Source organism: Helicoverpa armigera, chromosome 23, assembly GCF_030705265.1.
Source record: "Helicoverpa armigera isolate CAAS_96S chromosome 23, ASM3070526v1, whole genome shotgun sequence".
Classification (NCBI taxonomy): domain Eukaryota; kingdom Metazoa; phylum Arthropoda; class Insecta; order Lepidoptera; family Noctuidae; genus Helicoverpa; species Helicoverpa armigera.
In genome coordinates this window covers 517,976-542,085 of record NC_087142.1, presented here as the reverse complement: position 1 = coordinate 542,085, position 24,110 = coordinate 517,976, and the positions used below count along the sequence as shown (strand labels likewise).

The following is a 24,110-nucleotide window of genomic DNA, read 5'->3' as shown; positions in this document are numbered from 1 at the left end:
AACCAACTATGGTTTTACCCCTGTGTTACCTATTTACAAATTTGACGACCACAGAACTTTTCAACTTGACGACCACAGAACTTTCATCACTTCTTGTGGCTCTACTTTACTTATCCAATAACTTTCTCCTGCAGGCACAAGCAGCATGTGCAGTACACCAGTGTCGGAGTGCGAGTCGCTGATGGAGTCTCTCCTGCTGGACATCAGGAACGGGCTCGGCCGCCGCTCGCTCAGGAAGCCCCATGACAACGAGCCTGAGCCTGGTTAGTTACACATATCTTTTATATATCTTACTTATCTAGCTTCATTCAGCATCGTTTGTCTAGCCCTTTTCCGAATTACTATATTGGGATAGGCTTCCAGTGTAATCGGATTGGATGCAACTGTTTACCAGACTATAGAGCGACTGCCAACCTGATCTCCTTTACTTCGTTACGTAAGCAACCCAATTCTCTTTAGTAATACTGGTTGTCCGACTTTCTGACTTCTAACTAACCATAACTACAGCCTGAGATGTTTAAATGGTCACCTACCGACCCTATGGCCGACCTCGGCGGCTGTTACTTAGCCGAAAGCTCCTCACCCTGCATAGTTATGTAAACTAAGAAATCATATTTTTATTTCCAGACGTGACTCCTACAGGCAGCTTACGCCGCAGAAGCCGGGCCAGTCCTGGTGATGATGAGGAAGGTCTACTGGAGTTCCTCCGACACTCCTCACCTGCTGCCAATGATCTGAGGGAGAGGAGTGCTTGGGGAAGTCTTGGTATGTGCTATTTTTTTATTTAATTTTGTATTAGCGACCCGCCTCGGCTTCGCACGGGGGCAATGCTTATGAAAATGTAGGTATCTACTACAAAATGTCCTTTTACACAACGTTCACAACTTTTTTGTCATAAGACAATACAAACATGATTTGCTTAGAGGTTACACTTGACAGCGCGACAATATATATAATTGGCCATGTGAAATACTGACACAGATGTGCTGATTCTAGCAAAATGGCCGCCACAGTTGAAGGGTTGTTAGCTAATGATAGTATAGAAAACGTATCATCTTTTTTATTTTGTCAGAACATCATAATCAAACTACATATACTTTCTTGATGTCCAACAGATCGCTCGTGGTCGCGTCGCGGCGCGGCTCGTGCGCGGCTGGAGCTGCCCGAGCCGAGCCGCGAGCGCGCGCCGTCCCCGCGCGCCTCGCCCGCGCCCAGCACGCCCGAGCCGCAAGCACCTAAGCCCAAGTATGTACTATATTTACGTCTTTTGTACACCTCACTAATAATCCAGGTTCTGCCAACCTAGCTTTTGCTGTCAGCTGTGTTGAGGTCAGTTCCAGTCTACCTGAATACAGCAAACAGCCTCTCTGCTCCGGTTGTTTGACCTTTTGAATACCCTCATAAATGTCAAATGTCGATGTTGAAATGACCACCGAGACTTTCGCGCCTTCTAAAACACAGACAAGCTTGTCATGACAAGATGGTCACCCATCCACGGACTGACTGCACCAAGTGTTGCTTTTCCTTGAATCGATTGATCCGTGCGACTGTTACTTAACCATAAGCTCTTACTAACCAGAATAATAGCAATGATTAAATATAATCCGTTTCACAGGGAGTGGCGGCAGAAGATCGAGTCGTGGCTGCGTGCGAACAGCCAGGAGGACGCCAAGCCGCGCCGAACCCCCACACGCCTCCACGCGGATAAGCGATCCTTGGAAAACGACTCCGGTAACTATACCGCTATTTTATGAACAGAGTACTTTTTCAATCAAATCCACCATATGCGAAAACCTTCAACAGACTAAGATTAGTCATCATCATCATTCAATCCTTATTCCAATTTTATATGAAAGTAAATAGGTCTAAAACAAAGTCATCAATATTTCAGAGAGCGAGCGAAGCGCCACCCTGGAGCCCCTGCCCGAGGGCCGCGCGGACTGGAGGCCGGCGGTGCTGCCCGACAGCGACGTCGTCAAGGCGCTCGAGACTGTCGAAGGTATACCATCTATCTATAAACAACCTGAATTATAAAATTGAACATATTTTTCCAAAGGACGACATAAACTAACTAAAATATCCCTTTCCAGATGTACAACCCCAGAAAAAGGACAGCAGGGTCCCCTGGAGGAAAACGGAGGAGAACGAGGAAGTGAGGAGGCTCAGGAGACAGCGCTCGCGACAGCAGATAGAGTCCCCCCAGTCACCACTCATATCCATCATGGAAGAACAACGGAAACTGCCAGATATAAAGGTGACTAGCGATCGGGAACAGAAAGTCGTTAGGCAAGAGAGGATAGAAAAGTCAGATAGGGTAGAAATCGATTCTGACAATATAGAAACCCCACCAGCGCAGAGGAAGTTTATTTCATCCTTCACTCCTCCACCAGAGAGAGAGCCGTGTCGGAAATTCCAACCTTCCATCCCTATCCGGCCTAATCTTAGTGATAAAGCTTCTGCAGAGATGAAAGACCTTTGCCAAGAAATTTTGGGAGACGGTCAGTTCGACAGATTCTCTGCCGCTAGAAGAACAAGAAGGTATAAGAGGAACACAGATTCTACCAGTTCTCCTGAAGAAGAAAAGAAACCTGAGCCAGCTCCAGAATTAGTAGCCGAGACTCAGGTCATTAGACCTTCAAAATTAGATGTCCAAGCTTCATATAAAGTTGAAACACCTCCAGAAGTGGCGAAACCAATTGACGCAAGTAAGGATGAGAAAGAGACCAGGTTAAAACGGTGGCAGGATAGACTAAAGAACCAAAGCACAGACAAACCGACCAAAGATACAACAAAGCCATACCTTCGCATGCGGCGACAGACTTCTATCAACCAGGAGGATGTTCAGAAAGCGATACGAGAACTCAAGTCTCCTGCTGATAACCCTACTGGTGTGTGGTCGAGGGATGGGTACAGAAAATCTCTCAACACTAGAACAGAAAAGGCTCCAGAAAAGCTTCCAGAAAGAACAACTTCGCCAAGGATATCGAAAGTGAAAAGTGAGCACGAATTAAACGACGAAGGGTTTGAAGAAACCCAAAGTCTAAATTCAGAAAGTGCTTCTCAAGGAGCATCTTCGGGCTGCAACGTTGAATGCGAGTCACCTGTGCCGAAAATCTCCAAGTCACCGGTCCCTAAGTTGGGACAACCAAAGAAGATTCCTACCAAAGAGACGAGGACGCCACCACGGACGCCCATAGACCCCAAGCGCGTGATCCCTAAACGGGCTAGTTCTTTAAGAGTCGAGAGGTCCACCTCTAGAGCGTCATTAAGAAGTTCTAGAAGTTCGCTGAACAGTTCTACATCAGTATCGACCGTGAAGCGAGTACCACCAGCGCCAGTTAAGCCAGCGCCTAAGCCTGTTCCGAAGCCTGTGTCCAGAATGCCGGCGTCCAGGTCCTCGTCCAGTGGCAGCTCAGTAGGTACCTCCAGGCCACCGTTGAAGAATGTAACCGGTAGGACAACAACATCAGGCTTCATGAGGCCCACTCAAGCTTCGAAGGGAAAAGTCGGTTTGACCGCCCAACAAGTCCTGAGGGCGAGTGTCAAGTAATAGTGCTGTCAGTGACAACTGTAAGTGAACTGTCAGAATGAATTGTCTGACAGTCCATTTATGTGTTCTGGTGCATATTTTCAAAATGTAAAATTCAAAGACTCAAAGTCTGGACCAAACTTTACCGCGGAAAAACAGTGAAAAAGCGAAAAAAAATCGTTGTAATTTTATTATGTTATCATTTTAACCATTTATATAGTTTTTACCGCGGTAATTAATTTTAAGTGAGAACCCAGTGCCTTGTTTTCCGAGCAGACTTGTTAATATTAATTTAAATAAAATACAAAAATATTAATCTTTTAATAAACAGGTAATTATTGGAAACTTCAGATGTAATTAGGCGCTAGAATCTCAACTGAAAACATAATCTGAAGTTTTCAATGACTGATTATTTTAGTATAAGTTTTATCATTAGATCTGTTTGCAAAGAAAGTTGTCATATACGTAATAAACCCGTACGTAATTATTACTGTATTATTATGTTTTATTTAATTTAATAAAAATATAAATTCAATTAATGTGCCACGAGATAGTACGGGTATTTTATTTAAATTACCATTTTTTATTAAATAAATGTAAGGGCAACACCGGGTTGGCAATTTTTGGAAATTCGCAATTGAAAATAGGAGTCAGTACAGAAACTGTTAAATATTATTCTTTTTTAGATGTTAAAGCATTTTTTTATATAAAGTTTCGCTATCCTTAGCCAACTTACTCAGTCGCAGTAAGTGAAAAAGAGATAGCTTTATGTTCGGCAGCGCGCTTTATATTAATAAAGGGAAGAATATTTTATAGTTTCATATATCTACGTTAATTAATTGTAAAATTGAAAGTTTTCACAAATTGTACCCGAAGCATGTCAGATGTCAAAGTCATTAATTTTTTTATTGAATTATATACTAATATAAAATATTTTATGAACCTAGATAAGTATTATAGACATTTTTTTAATTCAAAGACGTACATAAAAATGATCTGATTTTTATAATGATATCCAATAGATCTTGATCAAAGGGACACATTGTCACAAAGTATAATATAAATAATTTTAAGGCTTTAACCCAATATTTTATTGTACGTGTTTATTAACTAAACGATATACAATAAATTGACATACCTACGACACATTATTATTTTTTATACTAACCATCTTTTGCAATTAAAATTAGTACATGTCCAAATGGGTTGACACTTTCGTTTTGGTAACAATTTTAACGAGCCTACATACATTGAATTTGATTGAATTACACAAAAAAAGTAATTGTCATGCTATACATAAATTAGAACTTAATCTTTAAACAATCATTATAATATTAGGAACTTTTATGTCCTTGAACAATTTATTTACCTACCCTCTTTGCACTTTGTGGTTTTTCAGTACATCTCCAAAATTCTACCATTAGGTAATATTTTGTACCGTCAATCGTTATACATATATGGCAACTTTGCTTTCTGTCAATCTGAATAATTCCATTCCGTTTTGCCGACACTATGATATTGATTAAAAATTGTTTTCATGCTAGGTAAGCTAGTATTTGATAATTGAATAATTAACTAAATCATAGTACTCCATTATCCACTAGCTCTATGAGTAAGTCTGTCATTTTCTTGCTACAAACTGCACTGTTGGTCTGCACTGGTGCAACGCGCGACGTTGAAGATGGCTCGCTCTCCTGAAGCTAAAAGCGATCACAAATAGGATTCAGAAGGTACCCTCCTTTTGATTTTAAAAATGCACGAAGAGAAGTATAACAATAGCAATTTAAAAAGACTACGTATGTATGTAGGGTAACCATGTTTTTTTTTTTGTATAGGTATGTTATCAGTTGTGGTGTTTGTTTTTATCAAACAATTAATTTTACTATCAAAACTTTCAAAACACGTATTGGTGGTACTTGTGAACTTGTCGGTGTGCGTTCGCGCAGCGGAATGTTGTTGAATTTTAAGATTTTAATTATGCAGATAATTAGTGTAAGACGTCCTATAATTGTGTATGGTAAATAAAAATTTGTGTATGCAGCCATTGTGGAGAAATTCACCAAAAACAGATTCCGCTGGGCGAACGTTGGCAAACGTTGTCCTGGCGGAACTTTTTTAATCCATAGACTTTAGAAGAAAAGATGTGAAAATTAGTGTGTATTTGTGTATAATTGATTATGTATGAATGAAATCAGTGCATGCATAAACTTCGGAGAAATTCAAGTTTCCGCTACGCGAACGTTTGGCCATTAGCTAGTTTTCATATAAAGCGCTTACATAGAGAGCTGTAGATTTTTACGTACGTTGTTTTGAATTTGTTTATATTTGTTTAAAAAACAGATTTAGAAAAAGTTGTAGGGTTTTAAAAATAAAAATATAAACGTAAAATACACTTATTAGGTCTTAGTTCTTAAAGTATGCCGTTTGGGATCTAGATTTTCACGTTTACACAAACCTTGTAAGTGTCTCCAACATGTTGCCAAGAATCTATGATGTTCCGTTAGTAATTAAAAAGTTATAGGATATTTTATCATGAATAGATCACTGTTTACAAAGCAGTCGAATATCACGACGTTCTAAAGGAATTGCATGGTAAAATGTATGCCAATAATTAGTTTAATCATTCAACTATTCACTTGCAAAATTTCATGTCATTAAATTCAGTAATTAAAGAAAGACAATTATAATACTGACGGAGCATCGAAAACCTATATAATCCGACCAAGTTCGGATAGGTACAAAAAAGCGGCCGTGCCATATGTCTAAGCAACGTTCTTAACTTGGAAGGTTAGTATATTTATTAATATGGTACAGTTGCGTACACAAGCGTTAGGAAAAAATAAAACAATTGCATTTCTTGAATGAAAAATATTTTTTAATAATAACGCCACTATCTACGACATTTTAGTTAAAATACGTAACGTTTATTAACGTTATTTTTAATCACGTAGTTAAGTAATTTATGTAAGTAATAATAATAAAAATATTTTTGTACACTCATATTTAAATAGAGAAGTACTTGTTAATTTAAGATTTATTTTTATCGTAGATAGTGGCATTATTGTTAAAAAAATGTTTATCAATCAAGACATACAATTGTTTTATTTTTTCCTAACGCTTGTGTACGCAACTGTTCCATATTAATAAATACTAACCTTCCAAGTTAAGAACGTTGCTTAGACAATGGCACGGCCGCTTTTTTGTAGCTATCCGAACTTGGTCGGATTATATAGGTTTTCGATGCTCCGTCAGTATTATAATTGTCTTTCTTTAATTACTGAATTTAATGACATGAAATTTTGCAAGTGAATAGTTGAATGATTAAACTAATTATTGGCATACATTTTACCATGCAATTCCTTTAGAACGTCGTGATATTCGACTGCTTTGTAAACAGTCATCTATTCATGATAAAATATCCTATAACTTTTTAATTACTAACGGAACATCATTGATTCTTGGCAACATGTTGGAGACTCTTACAAGGTTTGTGTAAACGTGAAAATCTAGACCCAAAACGGCATACTTTAAGAACTAAGACCTAATAAGTGTATTTTACGTTTATATTTTTATCTTTAAAACCCTACAACTTTTTCTAAATCTGTTTTTTAAACAAATATAAACAAATTCAAAACAACGTATGTAAAAATCTACAGCTCTCTACGTAAGCGCTTTATATGAAAACTAGTTAATGTTCGCGTAGCGGAAACTTGAATTTCTCCGAAGTTTATGCATGCACTGATTTCATTCATACATAATCAATTATACACAAATACACACTAATTTTCGGACACATCTCTTTTCTTCTAAAGTCTATGTATTAAAAAAAGTTCCGCCAGGACAACGTTCGCCAACGTTCACCCAGCGGAATCTGTTTTTGGTGAATTTCTCCACAATGGCTGCATACACAAATTTTTATTTACCATACACAATTATAGGACGTCTTACACTAATTATCTGCATAATTAAAATCTTTAAATTCAACAACATTCCGCTGCGCGAACGCACACAACTTGTCGAAAGTAGGAGGAAGTACTTAGAGGAAATATTTTTCATAAAATTTCGAGGAAATGAAATACGTACCTCGTGTTGATACAAGTCAGGCGCCTCATCACTGTCGCACGTCATAATCGGATACATGTCTACCGCGATGCCGAGACCAAACTGCCCGGCGCGCTTGAATTCCTCTTGTAATCTGCTCAAAAGAGGAAAATCATATTCGAAAGTTTTGAAAATATTAGAAAAATTTGCTCTTAGACACGAACATTGACTTCTTTTGATTACGATAGTTGAACTACATAAGCGAATTCACAATTCAAAACTTTTAAATTCAGTATAATACAACTCTTGTTAACTTACAAAGAATAAAGCGCATCCCTGTTCAAACTGGTATTGAACACGGAGTCTTCATCACTCATCTGCACCAGCCTCCGGTGCAGTTCATCCGTGTAGTACTCCAGAAGTGAGGAGAGGTGCTCTGCCCTCTGCTCCCGGTCGAGACACATGTACATCACGTACGCAAGGTCTAATGCTGGAGAGGCATAGCGCACTGCTTGGAAGTCCACGATGTACATCTAAAAAGGAAAAAGTAACAGTCAAAAATTAATAAGAACACTTCATTTTCTTAGATTACAATCTGCACGAAATCTACATTAGATACAAGATATATCTGTATCAAAACTATCATAATCGCGCTGCAAAATACTTGCTTTAGAATGAAATAAGACTGCAATATGGTCGCATTTAGTTAGCATAAAGACGATAAACTTACGTCAGCAATATCACCATCCACATATTTAAACAAGAAGTTATTAGTCCAGCAGTCTCCATGTCCAATCACTGCTAGTGGTTCCGTAGGAGTGACCAGTTCCACCATGGCGTGGAAGTAGTTATCCTCGCTGCAGAACGCCTTGAACTTGTCCAAGTATTTGTCTTTGTCTTCAGAGTCGGCTAACTCCTGTTCTACCATAGCTATGGCGTTTGATGTAGCCTCTATGAAGTAGTTCTTGTAATAATCGAAGTTCTCTTCAACGAAGAATACTGAAATCAATTATTGAGATAGTTATCTCAAAACTTTCTTAAGCCAGGCTTTAATCACGGCATTTATAGAAAAACACAGTCTTACCTTCAGAAATTCCATCTTTGACGTTCAGCAGCTCATAAAACGCCTCCGGGTCATGACACTTCATAGCGAGAGACAGCGCATGGAACTGCGACAAATGTTTCATGACCATGTAACATTGCTCTATAGTTAGACCCTGGCGCCTCTCGGGCATCACATACCCTTCCCTCTTCAAGTCCTTCAGCACCACGCAGTCATTTTGAGCCAGATAGCACTTCGGGATCGACTTGAACGGGTTGTGGACATTCCACTGTTTTTGGAAGTTGAGTAAAGCAGGCCAGATTTTGTTGTAAAATGCGACCTCGTTGCAGAAAAGCTCGTCGCTTTTGAAGGCTTCCCTGCGCAAGATGCTTTCGGGGAGGCACTTGTAGATGATGGAGTACTCCCAAGGCTCGTCAGTTTCGCTGGAACCGTCTGGCTCGACGTGTCTTCGGATACCGGTCATGGAGATTCGGTATACCATGGAGGTATAGTTGTCTCCGCGCTTGGAGCCTGGTGCACCCTTAAGTAAAAGTAAATGAGAATGCGACTGTAGAACATAGATAGTCAGAGAACAACAGAACGGTTTTTGAAATTACGTTCACATCTTGACTTGTTACCCAGTATTATTTATATACGTACCTCAAACTGCTGTATATTGACATCTGGGTATTCATCTTTGAGCAGGCCCTGCAGGAAATCTAGGGTGATCTCCGACATGACACGGATCAGTCACCGTCAATACCTCCTGGCTAGATAAACGACTGGATTCAACTGAATAGCAGTAGCTATCATTTTCTATTTGTGGCTTTAGGGTCACCATCCATGCATTTAATTTTGGGACTAACATTAATTGCTTCGAGTACAAAACACACCCTTCATTCGAGAACTAGGTGGCAGTTTTATGGCATGTTGCCCTCCCGATATACATATTATGATAAAAGCAGGGAACGCACTTAATTGTAACTCTTCATATTGGGAATAAGTCGTTAGCGAATGGTCACAGAATTAAATCATCTTGTCACTTCCCAATTAGACAATATTTAAAAGACCAATTTGATTACGAATGAAATACATTCTCAGCTCTCTTTATCAAGGAATGCCTATCGATTAAAAAGCGAAGCTTGACGGTAAAATATCGCAATGAGATAAATAAAACATCTCTTCCTTCAACCAAATCATGGTCACCGTACTGGTGTGGGGCGCATTATTGAATTGTTACAGCGACTGGGGTCGGCGTGATTGGATAATATCACCGGTTGTTTCAGCAGTTAACGTGCACTCAGCTGTCACTCATCTGCCCTTCCCTCTTGCGCAAGATTGTTCCCGAGCCAATTACCTATGTGCATCACAGACACGCTGTTTTTCCTTTGGTTTGTTATTGTTAAATAATATTTTACATACTCACTAACAGCCCCGGATCTAGGGGGGGGCAAGCCGGGGCCCATGCCCCGGGCGGCAAATTCAGGGGGCGGCAAAATCAGGCGGCTGCCTGATTTAAAATCCTAATAATATCATAATAGTTACCTACAGGGCCGTCTTAACCTATGGTGCAGGGTGTGCGAATAACCCGGGGGCGCCTCGGTCTCAGGGGCGCCCCACCACCAGGAAATTTTGATGAAATTACACCCGTTTGATAAGGAAGTTCCATTGTATCATGATACTGACAAGCAAAGTTTCTAAAAAAGTCGCCTTCGCTGTTTAATTGATCATTTTGATTATTTTTCACTTTAAACATCCTCCAACTAAGTGAAAAAATTTTCGCTCGCTACGCTCGCGGCTACATGACGTTGTTGTCTTTCTGATGGTTTATCATTTTTATTGACGCACCGAATCAACGAACACGAATGGCACTCGCTCTAATCACGGTTTCTTTTTATTTGTACATAATTCCCAGTTTAATTTGTGAGTCTTCATACAAATAATTTAAAAAAGTTCGTGGCTTTACAATGTACTTCGTCACTTATCATTGTGTCGTAGGCTCAAAAAATTTCGTGCTCGATTTGCTCGAGCAATATTATACATACATTACTTTCATAAGTTCATGACTTAAATCCACGCTGTATTACCTTTTATAAGTCAAATGTAGCAAAAAATATTATTTATGGAGTCCTCAAAAACAAAAAAGTTTGCGCTTCCGACTGCTTGTTACTTTACAGCGCTTTTTAAAATTTATTAACTTTTTGTGTCCCAAAATTAAAAAATTTGCGCGCTACTTTCGCTCGCGCAATTTTTTACAATAATAGCATTATTCTGTCTCGACTTTCATAACTTAAACCTGGACAACAGTTTGAATCTACCAAAAAAGTGACTTTCATTCGAACGTTCTTATTTATATTCCTTGTCACTATTCTCAGTATTTCGATCAATATGTACTACTCAAAATCTTTCAATACATAGGTGGCGCTTGGGTGATGATTGCACCCAGGCGCTACAAGAGCTAGAGACGGCCCTGTGAGTCTTCAAACAAATAACTTAAAAAAGTTCGCGCTCGCTACGCTCGCGCAATATTAATCTTATAATAGACTTAAATCCACGCTGTATTACCTTTTATAAGTCAAATGTAGCAAAAAATATTATGTATGGAGTCCTCAAAAACAAAAAACTTTGCGCTTCCGACTGCTTGTTACTTAACAGCGCTTTTTTTTACTTTTTGCCTACATTAATCTGTCTCGACTTTCATAACTTAAACCTGGCCAACAGTTTGAGCCTACAATGATTTGGACAATTTTTTTAAGTCATTTACCTACCAAAAAAGTGACTTTCGTTGGTGAAAATAAACTTAAGTAGGTAGGTAGGCGGGGCGGCATTTTTCAGTTTTTGCCCCGCCTAAAAAAAATTGAAGATCCGGGGCTGCTCACTAACAGTGCGTCATGCACAATCATAGCGCAACCTTAACCAGTCTGATCATAACGAAAAATGATTTTGAATCCAAAACCCCTTAAAAGATATATAAAAAATAAACCTTTCCTTCCCTTCCCTTTCCTTTTAATGTGCAAGATATTCAAATAATTTTCTTTCATCAAGACCTGTCCAGCCATTTATTAGGGTCTAACAAAGGGGAAATATAGGCAAATAGCTACAAATAACGTAAATAGGTAAGAAATATTAAGGAATTCGTGAATTTTCTGTCTTAAGATACAGTTCTGATTTCGTTACTTTGAAAGGATTTGTTTCACAACTTGATAGTGATTTTAAATAATCGTGTTCCCGAAAATTACAAGTAAAAAAAAAGTTTTAATAACGTTTAACTTTTTGCTTATAACGAAACATTTCTGTCAATTGTCATTCCCGCCCGAACGTGCGCTCAAATTGCGAATAATTTTTATGTCCCTAGATAAGAAAATAACCACGCCATGTAAAATAAAAAAATACAATTCTCAACTTTTGTATATTTAACAACAAATAATTTGGGGATGAATTTTGAGTAAACTGAGTAAATAGCTACTGGTAAATGATTACAATTTACAGGATGACTACTATCATAAAATATCTGAATAGTTCTAAACTCAGATTCTGAACGCAGCACAGTAAATGTCAGTGTCAAATAAAATTTTCGTTTTCAGAAATTCTGCGGCAAAAAGGTAGAAGATTTGGTGCATAAATATTACCAAACTAGTGAAAAATAATTGTTATCTTCATTCTAATTCGACAAATTTTTACATTCTCTTTTTCTGAGTACACTGCGCTGAGAAAGAAGCTTGCAACATGCCTGTGGATCAAATTCAGTACTCTGAAAGGTATAATGATGACGTCTATGAGTACAGGTGAGTTTTTCACAAGTTTTCTAATGTTTTACTGTTACAATTCAGCGTCGTACGGTCTAATTATGCTGTAAGATTAGTCTCTTAACTGTGTATATCAGTTTTACTATGATATTGGAGTGTTTTTTTGCACAATATGGCAGCGGCTTTCGTCAGTAATTTTACGCAGTTACTAGGAACTCCTTGAGGTGCTATCTCGTCAAATGTATAGGCTGCAATTTAGATACAACTCCTTCCTTGTTATGAATATGGAGGAATTGTTGCCGTTCAGTCGTAATTTTAGAGTCAAAAACTTGAAATAGATATTCCCAGATGTCACAGCAATTTTTCACTATCTCCACATCTTCCTAATTACATTTACTTACCTACTATTATGTGGAATAGTCTAGAATTGTTTATATTTTATGATGATGTCACTAAATTAGTCACTTCATACTTTGAACATTTCTTTCATAAATTTTGTGTACATCTTAAAAAAGTTTCTGCTTATGTAATTCCAGGCATGTTATCCTGCCACCCGACATCGCGCGTCAGGTACCCAAGTCCCACTTGATGACGGAGACGGAATGGCGTAACCTTGGTGTCCAGCAGAGCCCTGGCTGGCTGCACTTCATGGTGCACAATCCTGAGCCCCATGTCCTGCTGTTCAGGCGACCTAGGACCAACATCCCGGCCCCTGTGAACGGGCTTGATAGTAATACTAATTCTACTGTCAAAGTATGAAAGTATGGCTGCTAGGTAATTTTAAATTGTGTTGTTGATGATAGAACAAAGGCTTCCTCTTATATCACCAGTATCATAATACCATTGTAATAAATATTTACAAATACCCATAGTACTTATAGTACTTGTAAACAACACTTTTTTACCTCTGTGTGAGTAGATCAAGTTTTTACCAAATGACCATGCTGGAAATATGCAAAACCTTATGTTCTGTCATCAACTAATACTAAGAAACTATACAGATGTATGTTATGATATTTAAACAAATTAATATAGGTAGCCTTTATGCAATTCATACGATAAACTTTATTGTTTTCAATATTATATAAAAGACTAATCAAATAATTATTTAGTCTACACCCAAATAATTTTCCAAATACTACATTTGTTTATTTATATGTTTAGGAATTTGGTTTTGGTTTATATAACTTAATATCTTGGTATAACTATGATAGTTATTATAAAGTACTCTAATTGTATGATAGCACATTGTGATAAAACCAGTGACCTAGATTATACTTAATAATATAATTATAACCCAACTATCAACCTAGAAGCATACCTATGTACAGGTAACTGTTTATCAACTTATGTTTATCTATTAGCTAATTAGCACACTGCATACTTGAAAAATCAAGGTTAATGTGATAATGTGAATTTTGATAATATATTTAACGGCAAAGGTAAAGTAAAAAAAAAAAATTAAGAGTAATTTAAAAGTTAAATACAACATTATAGTGAACAAACTACTAATTAAGTAAAGACCAACCGACTCTTTAAAGACACACTTCAGTTTTTAAAATTGTCCAAGGTAACTACTTCATCATAATATTAAATATGAAATCTGCCTGTAACCAAAACCAAATAAATATGTATAGGTTTTAGTAACATCAATCATTAATTGTATGTTTAATTACTTCCTTCTCCATCAATTTAAATTTTATTTTTTGTCTTATTTACATATAACTGGTTTGTGGGCGGTTTTTCAATCTCCATTTCACTTATAGCTCAAAAATATGTTTGTTGTTTTGGCAGCTTTTATATAGAAAAATTTCTAACCTCTATATTTATTACTCAGATAAAAGAAAACTGGCGATTGAAAAATCGGCCCTATCATACTCTGAGCCTTTTTCCCAACTATGTTGGGGTCGGCTTTCAGCCTAACCAGATGTAGCTGAGTACCAGTGCTTAAAAATCGGCTCTAATCTGTAATCTGTAAGAAAATCAATAGTCCATATAGACATGAATATGGTATATGTTTGTATAATTTATTTTCATGATGGGTGATACATAAATAAAATTATTAATATATAGGCTGTTCCTATTCCTGACTGAAGAATTATTTATGTAAAATTGATTAAATAAATGTGCCTTTAAGCTAATTGCTTAAAACATTTAATGAGTATATTTAGCTTAAAGATGTGGCTTATGAATTTATGCATGTTCTAAAAACATGGTTATATTTTATATAGAAGGTCTATGGTTATGGAATCATACCTATAATAACTGTCAAAATTTAGTTTTTTTGAGGCTCATAGAAAAATTTCAGACAAAATTAAATGATTAATTTATTAATAAAAAAAATATTTAGCAGTAATATAATTCATTGGCTTATCGTTCAATATGTTCATCACGCTAAGTTAAAGTAGTCCTTTGCTGTTTTTATAAAAAGTCTAATAATAACCACACGATGAGATGCCTTTGCTTTGTAACAAATTATTATAAAATAAAATGATAATATTACTGTATGTTATTAATAGCTATATTAATGGTGCAAATTCAATTGACTAATATATAAGTTAGTGTATTAAGTTTTTCTTTAATTATAATGGCTGTTAACTACTTGAATAAAGTTTTGTACACTCTTTCGGTTATTTAGTTTCCAGAATTTTCTGTATATCGGGTGTGTCGTACCTAATCACATTAAAATATTCATTTAAAATTTTCATTATTAAAATATATATAATATATATGAACATTTGGTATTCTATAAAGAATTCCAAGGACAATGCTCATGAAGTATAAGAATAAAACCCAGGCCCGGCGAAAAGAAATGTAACTCAAAATATAGGTAAAAATAAGTAATTAAATATTACATAGGGGCATCATCGAAATCAGTAAAATGAAAAGTACATTCATATCGTGTTTTAGTTCTATCATCCTTGGTAGCGCCATCTACATATTATCTCACGGACTACGTCCACGCATCCAAATAATGTAATAGTACTGCGTTTGACTAAATTCAAACGAGCGATGCTACCCCCTCCCCTGTTTCCCGCTCCTTTTCTGTTCCGCACGCCTGGCGAGTGAGAGTGACACGCGCTCGCGCTCCGTGGCTTCATATTGCTATAACCGCCTGGAAGTAAACGCATCGCCGAGAAGAAGTACTCGTGCTTCTCCCGTGTCGCATGTCCTACTGTAGGATAGCGAACTACTGTGAAAATCCGCCCGCGGGTGTGAACGTGACTATTGTGTTGTGATCGGGAAGACCGCCGCCTGCCGCCATCTTGTGAAGCCCAACGTTGGAGAGCCAGGTACGCGTGCATATCCTTAATTGCCTACACATCGCTCGTTCTCTTCTTGGCGATAACCAGCCATCCTCCAACCAAATACAGTCCACTTAAAACTTTACCATTTTGCGTTTATTTCCAAACCATTTTTTGGTCCAGTCGACCCGGATACCTATATCCGTATTCTCGACTTTTCGCGTAGGTATCTTCTAGAAGTGCCTACCTAGGCAGTTGTAGCACCTAGCTGCACTCCTAGTTCATAAATAGGTATACCCATTACGTGGTTATTTCCCGCACCCCGGTAGGTAATATACTCTTACGTAGCTACCTACTGACTTAAAATTATAACTACCTATTCGAACTATCATAGTCGTTTTGTAAATTCCATATTTCAAGCGCCTTTTAGTTCCACCGCCCTTAAAGTCGCTGCCTTGTTAGGAACAACTACCGCTTTATTATAGATTATTTACCTAGGGTAAATACGCCAAATGTCGGCCTCCCCCCAAACTTCGGCCGTCTGTACATTTTCAGCTTGCATTCATTCAAAAGGTAATTAAGTGTTAGTTTTGCTCCTCGAATTGCAACCTTGGTTTATACTCTATACGTACAAATCGTTACTATCCGATTCTGTCACTTACTCTTCTCATACTGAGCGTCAGTAGCGATTGCGCCGTTGAAACATCAAATTCGCACGTAAAGTAGCTTACTCGAAGTGAATACTCACATTTTGGGGATTGATATTAGAACGATAAAACATTTATTTATTTTTGTTTTAAGCTTGATTATCACTAATGGGTTATTTTTACTATATTTTAAGATAGTTTTTTCAGCGTTTTGCGTATATTTTTCAAGGAAAAATAGGAGGCCGCCATTAGGACAACAGTTTTGACTTAAAACCGGAGTGTCGGCCGTGGCCGACTTAAAGCAATTGCAGTCTATTTTATAAATTCCTATTGTACTAATTCCGTTGGCTTAACAAGAGAATTTGCAAAGCTTATAGGAAAATAGATCTATTTTACGTTTAATAGCCAAATAACGGCCGGGGTGATATTAGTTGAATCTCGAGAAATAAGGTACAAGAAATAGGGGCCGACATTAGAATCGTAAATAATCGTAATGTCGACCAGCCTCGAACTCAAGCGCCACTATACAGGCTGATGAAAAAATACTTTTATATTTTTTCATTTTCTCAAAATGAAATAATTTATTTATTATAATTCATTATATCGTAAAGGAGTTAAGTTTAAATGTAGGAGTTGACAGTTTTGTAGGCATGTTTATGTTAGCTTTATAGTTTGGGACTTGCTATCTATTAAACCGTTCTTATTAGCTTAAAAAATATAAATGGTTGGTCGTGAAAACGACTTTTTTTTTAGGGGAAACAAAAAAATATTTTACTATAAATTAAACAAATACAATTACAAATGTATACTTAGTATTACATTATAATTCTGCTAAAATAAATCATGTTAATAATATTTGTCACTGCCTTAATTTAAAACAGCCTATACTCGGCCGACATTTGGAAAAAACGCGACCGACCTTGGGCCGTGAATGGCCGACTTTAGGGTTTTTCTGTTCTCGAGGCATCTAAGCCTTATTACTTTTTTCTTTTCGTAGAAATATCAATCTTATGCCTATAAACATGACATAGATTAATCAAACTATCCAAAACCGCATCAGAAACTATCTTTCGTTGGAAACTGACGGTGCTATAGCGAACCGCAATCAGAAAATCGCTAAGGGGGCCGACATTTGGCGTATTTACCATACATTAAATAAAAATGACTTCTTCCGAGACAGAGTTGACAATCTTAGAAGCTAAACGTAATATTTTGTTTGAGCGTATACAAGATATTTACGAGCGTTCAAAAACCGCCCACGTTTCCGAAGTAAACAAAGAATCATTTCTTAGTTATTGTATGACAGTAGACGATATTCGAACCGACTTTCATAAATTATTAGACGCTTATAACGCACAATTACTTTCTATCAATCCTAATTCTAAACCAAATTATAAGGCGTACACCTCATTCGAAGATCTTTATTGTATCATAAAACGTATACAATCGCAGTTTGAAGGTAGACAGTCCGCCAAGCCCAGCGCTGCCGGTCCGGCTGTCCGAGCACCGAAACTGCCCGCGATTGAACTCGTGTCATTCGATGGCGATCGAAACTGGCCTTTATTTTATGCAAGTTTCAAGTCTACAGTGCACGATAACGCCTCGCTGACGGATGCTGACAGGTTGTACTATTTAATAGGTAAGCTGTCGCCGAAAGCACAGTCTACATTCGCAGGTGTCACTCCAAGTGCTGAGAATTATCAGGTCATATTCCAGTCACTCCTTGATAGATATCAGGATACTCGTGTACTCGCGTCTACTTACTTTGATCAAGCTTTAAATCTTAAATTGTCCGGTACCGCGTCAGTTTCGAATTTCCAACTGTTTATAGATAACTTTGTTACCGCAGTTAATTCCCTTAAAAACCTAAAATTAGAAAATCTCGCCGACTTTATGTTATTGCAACTCGCATTAAAACAGTTTGACACGGAAACTATTCGTGCGTTCGAAATGACCGAACGTCATAATAAAATACCTACACTCGATAGTTTTCTTTCGTTTATCAAAGATCAGTGTCGGATATTCGTAAATACGCAGCCTTGTTCATCTAGCTCGTCTAGTAATAACATAAATAAACAAAAGTTTGATAAATCGCGAAACAACAATAACAATAAATCGGTACCTAACCCGCAATCTTACGTAACTCGTTCGGAATCTACCTATAACTCACACAAGTGTCTGTGCGATAACATTGTACACGATCACCTATTTAAATGTCCCTCTTTTAATAATTTAACTCCAACCGCTCGGTTTAATTGTGTTAAAGAAAATAAATGTTTGTCAATTCTTCTTCTTAAATTTAAGAGCCCAGCTCTTGTCGGTGCAGCTCCTTCCATTTACGCCTATCTAGCGCCAACTCCTTATACGTCACAACATTCGCCTTCTCTTTAATTTGTTTCATGTAGCTGTACCTTGGACGACCCCTTCCCCTCTTCCCTTCGACTTTCCCTTCCACGATGTTTTTTATAAAATCGTCGTGACGTATAAGGTGTCCTATCATTTTTCCTCTCCTGTTCTCTATGCTATGTAATAGTTGTCTTCTACTCCCTATTCTACTTAATACTTCTTCATTGCTAATTCTTTCCGTCCAACTAATTCTCTCCATCCTCCTCCAGCACCACATCTCAAAAGCTTATATCCCGCTTAGTTAGTGTCCAAGTTTCACAACCGTACAACGCAATGCTCCAGATGTATGTCCTTATGAAATTCTTGCGAATGTTTCTGTGTATATTAGATTTAAATAAATATTTTTTGTTGTAAAAGGCTTGTTTGGCCATTGCTATTCGGCATCTGATATCAGCGGAACACCGAGAGTCAGATGTTATGTTGCTTCCTAAGTATTTAAAGCTTTGAACTTGGTCTATTTGTGTGTTATTAATTTTGATGGTCTTATAAATTGGTGTCACTTTTGCTGTTATTAAAGTTTTTGTTTTGTTGACGTTAATTTTTAATTGAAATTCGGTGAAAACTCTGTCCATGTGGTTAAGTAAAGTCTCTAGCTGTATGTGATCTTCGGCTACCGCTGCTATATCGTCCGCAAATCGTATGAATAGAACCCTCTGCCCATTGAATTTAACCCCTCCAAAAGGTTGTTCTGCAATTTTTTTTATTGCCTGCTCTATGAAAATATTAAATAGTATCGGGGATAGGGTACAACCTTGTCGAACTCCCTGTTTTATTTTGGCTTTAGCCTTCTCTTCCCCTATTTCAATAAGTCAATTGCTTGAGTATAAAACATAAAACAAGCGATTGTTCCAGTAAAACTAAATGTCGTTCATGCAATCAACACCACCATACGTTATTGCATTTTGAGAAAAAGTCTCCGGTATTGAGTGACCCCGGTGACCTTAACGTAAACATAAATCGTAGTCCAGCTGTTTCGTCTTCTTTACCGCCGGCGCAGGCACAGGCCGCACGTACCACTGCGCCCACTCCCTCCGCGTCTCAGTCCGAGATTTCTTTGTGTACAACGTCCATTGCGCCCGCTCGCAGGCAGTGCGCGCGCACTTATCATACTCGCGAAGCCGAGCGTCAATGTACCGCGTCCACAACGATATTGTTAGCGACCGCGCAAGTTATTATTTATGATGTTAACAACACGCCGCGCGTGGTTCGCTGTTTACTTGATAGTGCATCGCAAAGTAGTTTTATTACTTCTGACTGTTTTAAACGTCTTGGATTATTTAATAACTTTAAAAATACTAACTTAGTAGTTAAAGGGATTGGTGGTTCAGAAAAATCGTGTAAGGGTTCAGTAGATATTAAAATATATTCGCGTTTCAATAAAGATGTTAATTTCACCGTTTCCTCGCTTATCGTGGAACGTATTACGGACACGCTACCGAACGCTCACGTGGACGTGTCTTTACTCGCGCACCTCGAGTCGTTGCCGCTCGCTGATGCTCACTTTGCTCAGCCGGGTAATATCGACGTCTTGATCGGGGCTTCAGTTTTTCCGCATTTACTACTACCTAATATTGTACGTAGTAAGCAATATAATATACCTCCCGCTATTGAGACGGTGTTTGGATATGTAGTTATGGGTGCCGTACCTACGCTGCATAATACAAATTACACTACGTCTTGTTGCTCTGTTCTTCAAGAAAATAATATTAATTCTCTTCTCAAGCTATTTTGGGAGCTTGAAGAGGTCTCCGCACCGCCCTCGCTGAGCCGTAAGGATCTCGAGTGTGAAGAACATTTCCGCGCTACCACTGTTCGCGACGACAGTGGTAGAAATGTTGTGGCGTTGCCGTTTTGTGGCGACCCATATTCTTTAGGCGACTCGTATGCCGCTGCACTTAGGCGTTTTTACTGTTTAGAACGCAAACTCGACGCGTCGCTTAAATTACGCGGCGCTTATAATGACGTCATGCGTGATTACATAAATAAAGGTTTTTTAAGCCCGGTTGTAAATGACGAGGGTAACAATTCTCTTCCCGCGTATTATATTCCGCATCACGGCGTGATCCGCGAAGATAAAACCTCCACCAAACTTCGTGTGGTTTTAGATGCTAGTTGCCGAACTACATCGGGTCAGTCGATCAATGATATTTTGCATGCCGGTCCTGATCTACAGGGTGATTTATTTAACATTTTAATAAAGTTTCGACTTTTCAAAATTGCTTTGTCAGCTGATTGCCGTCAAATGTTTCTTATTATTAGCGTTTGTGAATCTGACCGTAAGTTTCAACGAATTTTATATCGTTTTGATAATAGTGAACCTTTATCTGTGTATCAGTTTAATCGCGTTTGTTTTGGACTCAAGTCCAGTCCTTATCATGCTTTACGAGTTGTCAGTTGTCAGTTGATTGCTGATGAAGGTGACAATTTTCCCGCTGCTGCAGCTGCTGCTGCTTCCGCTCTTTATATGGATGACATAGTCTATAGTGTCCCCTCCGCCCCGCAAGCAGTTTCGCTTTGTGAAGAGCTAATTCAGCTTTTCAAACGAGGCCAATTTGATTTAGTCAAATGGACTAGCAATTCCAAAGAGGTTCTCGCGCACATACCTGATTCGCATAAGGCTTCTCCGGACATTGAGTTTGAGAAGTCCATACCTCACAAGGTTCTTGGCTTACGCTGGGACAGATATTGTGATAACTTTCGCTTTGACATTTCATCACCAGATGGTAAGTGTACCAAACGCATTATGCTATCTGTAGTGTACTGTATTATCACCGATATCTGTCGTCTCGTTGTCGCATAGACGCGGAGAGTGCACACTATACTCTATGGCCAGTTGGCGGGAAACCGGGAGAGTGTGTGGCACGGGAGTAAGACGTTATGTGGGCAAGCGAGCCGATATCCTAATTATCGGATGGTAATTACAGAGACACAGGTAGGGCGAACACTACATTTGGCGACGAGTGAAAATATGATATTGGCGGCGTGTCTGTAAGTAGCGAACATTATTTCTTTTGAATTGAAAAGAAAGGAAGGGGCAGGTATGGTAAGTTCAGTTTGCGGATTAGAAGTCCCCCTAAACAGCCGAAATCTGAACAAATTGGCCGTCTGTCCAAAGAACGTGCAAGTTAAAGTTTCTAGTAAGGATGCTAGTATGGTATCCAGTCACCGACTCGACTATAAATTATTGTATGAGACTTTAAAGAATCTCACACCAGTGCTCATGTCTAGGTTTTACTTGGAAAGTTTAATTGTGTGTTCTTTGAAGCATATAAGTAAGTTGTACGTTAGTAATTGTACTGTATATTCATCACATAAGGGTTTTCCAGAAAGCCTGTATCATAATATCACATTGCGTATGAAATTCATGTATTTTTCACCAATTGAACATAGAACATTCATTTGTTTTAAGATTGGTGCGAATCAGTAAATCGTTTTAATGCTGTGATGCTACATGATGGCTATGATTACCTACAGCATACAGTCAAACATCTGTCGTGGGAGTAATTTCCTTTATGAAAGATAAATTACATTGTGTTCCTAGTTCCTATCATAAAGTAAATAATCTTTGGTTCCCATTGACTATAAAAGTGTGAAAAGTAATCAAATCAAATCATTTATTTCATGTGGGCCTTTACAAGCACTTATGAACGTCAAAATTATAAATAAGTTTGCTTCTAGTTGCCCATTCCAAAAGTAGCTTCCTATAGAGAAGAACGGGCTAGAAACTCCATGGTTGCATTTTTAAAAACATAACGAAGAGATGGCGCTGCCGTCCGTGTAAACATCGCCTCCGTAATATTTATTTTGGAAAAATAGATAAAAGTATTATTTCATTGATATTTTAAGTTAAATTAGTTCATAGTAGTGCAAGTGATCAGTGACAGTGTTTGCAGAGCAATTGTGAAACTAGAACGAACTTTTTCCGTGATTTTTCTTTACTGGTGTTGAACTGGCTAATCATTTTTATTATGCTACTGTAAACAGTGAAAAGTGATAATAAAACTATTAATAAACAGTCAAATGCATAAAACGGACTCAATCTGAACAATTACTAATCAATAAACAGTTAAAAGTGAACAAAAAATACAAGACAATTTTGTGCTTCAACTAACGGGTCTTTGGAAAAAATTTTCAAATTCAAATTTCTATAACGACTCAAAATTGTAGTAATTTTGAATCTTAAGAAAGCATCTACTAATTTCGTAAAGGTATCTACATGTGAATTTAGCCCAGTGGCTAGAACGCTCGACTGGTGCGAAGAAGCGTCGAGTTCGAACCTCAGTAAAGATCTTCCTAAATTTCGTTTTTTGTTATACGATAATTTCGCTATTTAAAAATGGAACTAGAAAATGTAACTATCCGCAAAAACAGAAAATCAATTTCTATGCAAGATATGTCCAGTACTACTTTATTTGAAACGTCTATATATAGTATGCCAGAAACATCGATAGGTGGCGCTAACAACTGCTGCGAGGAAACATTATTACAAGTAAGAGAATTAAACTTAAAATTGATGAGTGCCAATAACGAGATTGATAACATGCATGGTGAAATTAAACAGCTCAAAGAGGACCTTCAAAAGTGTAATGATATAATAGCCATGTATAAAAAAATTTCGTTCACGGAAGCTGTCACGCCCAATCGAAAAGTTAAGAAAACTAAAACCCGTAAAAGCAACAGCAGAAAGTCGTCGACATTGACTACATCTTCACCAAACAAAGATGACTCGTTACTTCAACTTAATGCGAACGTTCACGATAAAGAGTCACAGCGATCGGAAACAACTGACATAAAATCTGTACAATTAAAGTCCACTCAGAATAATGCAGACATTACGCATAAAATAAAGTCAAAGATATGCATCATTAGCGAAAACCGGAAAAACAACATTATTTCGATGGCGAAAAATACCATTAAAAAAGAGTCTGAAATATGCCACTATCTGTTACCGAATTGGGGGCTAAAAAATATGCTAAATGGACTAGAAGTTAAGCTAAAGGAATTTACAATGAACGACTATTGCATAATTTTAATTGGAGAAACTGATTTCAAAACAACAAAAAACTATTTTAACCTGATATTAGCAATAAGAGAATACCTCGGTAAAATAAAACACACGAATGTTATACTCTGTGCGCCAACATACAAATACTCAAACTTTTCGATGGTGTATAATTGGCGAGTAGAACAATTCAACAATCTCCTGCATCTGGACATCACCTCACACGAACATGCGTACTTCCTAGATACAAACAGGAACCTTTCATGCGACTATGTTATGTTTGATTATCACACAGGAGTAATCAATAATAATGGCATGCAAGTCATATTTAGCGACATAGATCAATATATATCTGAGTTAAGTTATTATAACATTGGAGAAGACAAGCAAGTTACAGATCAGTTTTTTCTGTAACAAATACCTAACAATATTACATCAAAATATTGCAGGCT

The 24,110-nt window shown here is 37.7% G+C and overlaps 3 protein-coding genes across 5 annotated transcripts in view; 2 read left to right on the top strand and 1 right to left on the bottom strand.

Moving 5' to 3' along the window:
* LOC110377444 (inverted formin-2) overlaps positions 1–4,673 on the top strand; it is a 98,757-nt gene extending 94,084 nt beyond the window's left edge. For all 3 annotated transcript variants that reach the window (XM_064040851.1, XM_064040850.1, XM_064040849.1), the window contains 6 exons: positions 135–263; positions 628–765; positions 1,116–1,245; positions 1,616–1,731; positions 1,892–1,999; positions 2,091–4,673. In XM_064040851.1, coding sequence (XP_063896921.1) covers positions 135–263; positions 628–765; positions 1,116–1,245; positions 1,616–1,731; positions 1,892–1,999; positions 2,091–3,550 — 2,081 coding nt within the window. In that variant the 3' untranslated portion in view covers positions 3,551–4,673. The remainder of the gene's footprint in view (positions 1–134; positions 264–627; positions 766–1,115; positions 1,246–1,615; positions 1,732–1,891; positions 2,000–2,090) is intronic.
* On the bottom strand, positions 4,597–9,424 carry LOC110377445 (uncharacterized). The gene is made up of 6 exons (XM_021336351.3): positions 9,273–9,424; positions 8,655–9,153; positions 8,301–8,569; positions 7,889–8,103; positions 7,613–7,724; positions 4,597–5,229 (listed from the first exon to the last, which is right to left on the bottom strand). The coding sequence occupies exons 1-6, from the start codon at positions 9,348–9,350 to the stop codon at positions 5,110–5,112; spliced, it is 1,293 nt and encodes a 430-aa protein (XP_021192026.3). The 5' UTR covers positions 9,351–9,424; the 3' UTR covers positions 4,597–5,109.
* A 2,709-nt stretch (positions 9,425–12,133) lies between these two features.
* Positions 12,134–14,982, top strand: LOC110377446 (cyclin-dependent kinases regulatory subunit). The gene is made up of 2 exons (XM_021336352.3): positions 12,134–12,397; positions 12,895–14,982. Exons 1-2 carry the CDS (start codon positions 12,339–12,341, stop codon positions 13,115–13,117), a joined length of 282 nt encoding a protein of 93 aa, XP_021192027.3. The 5' UTR covers positions 12,134–12,338; the 3' UTR covers positions 13,118–14,982.
* The last annotated feature ends 9,128 nt before the right edge of the window (positions 14,983–24,110 follow it).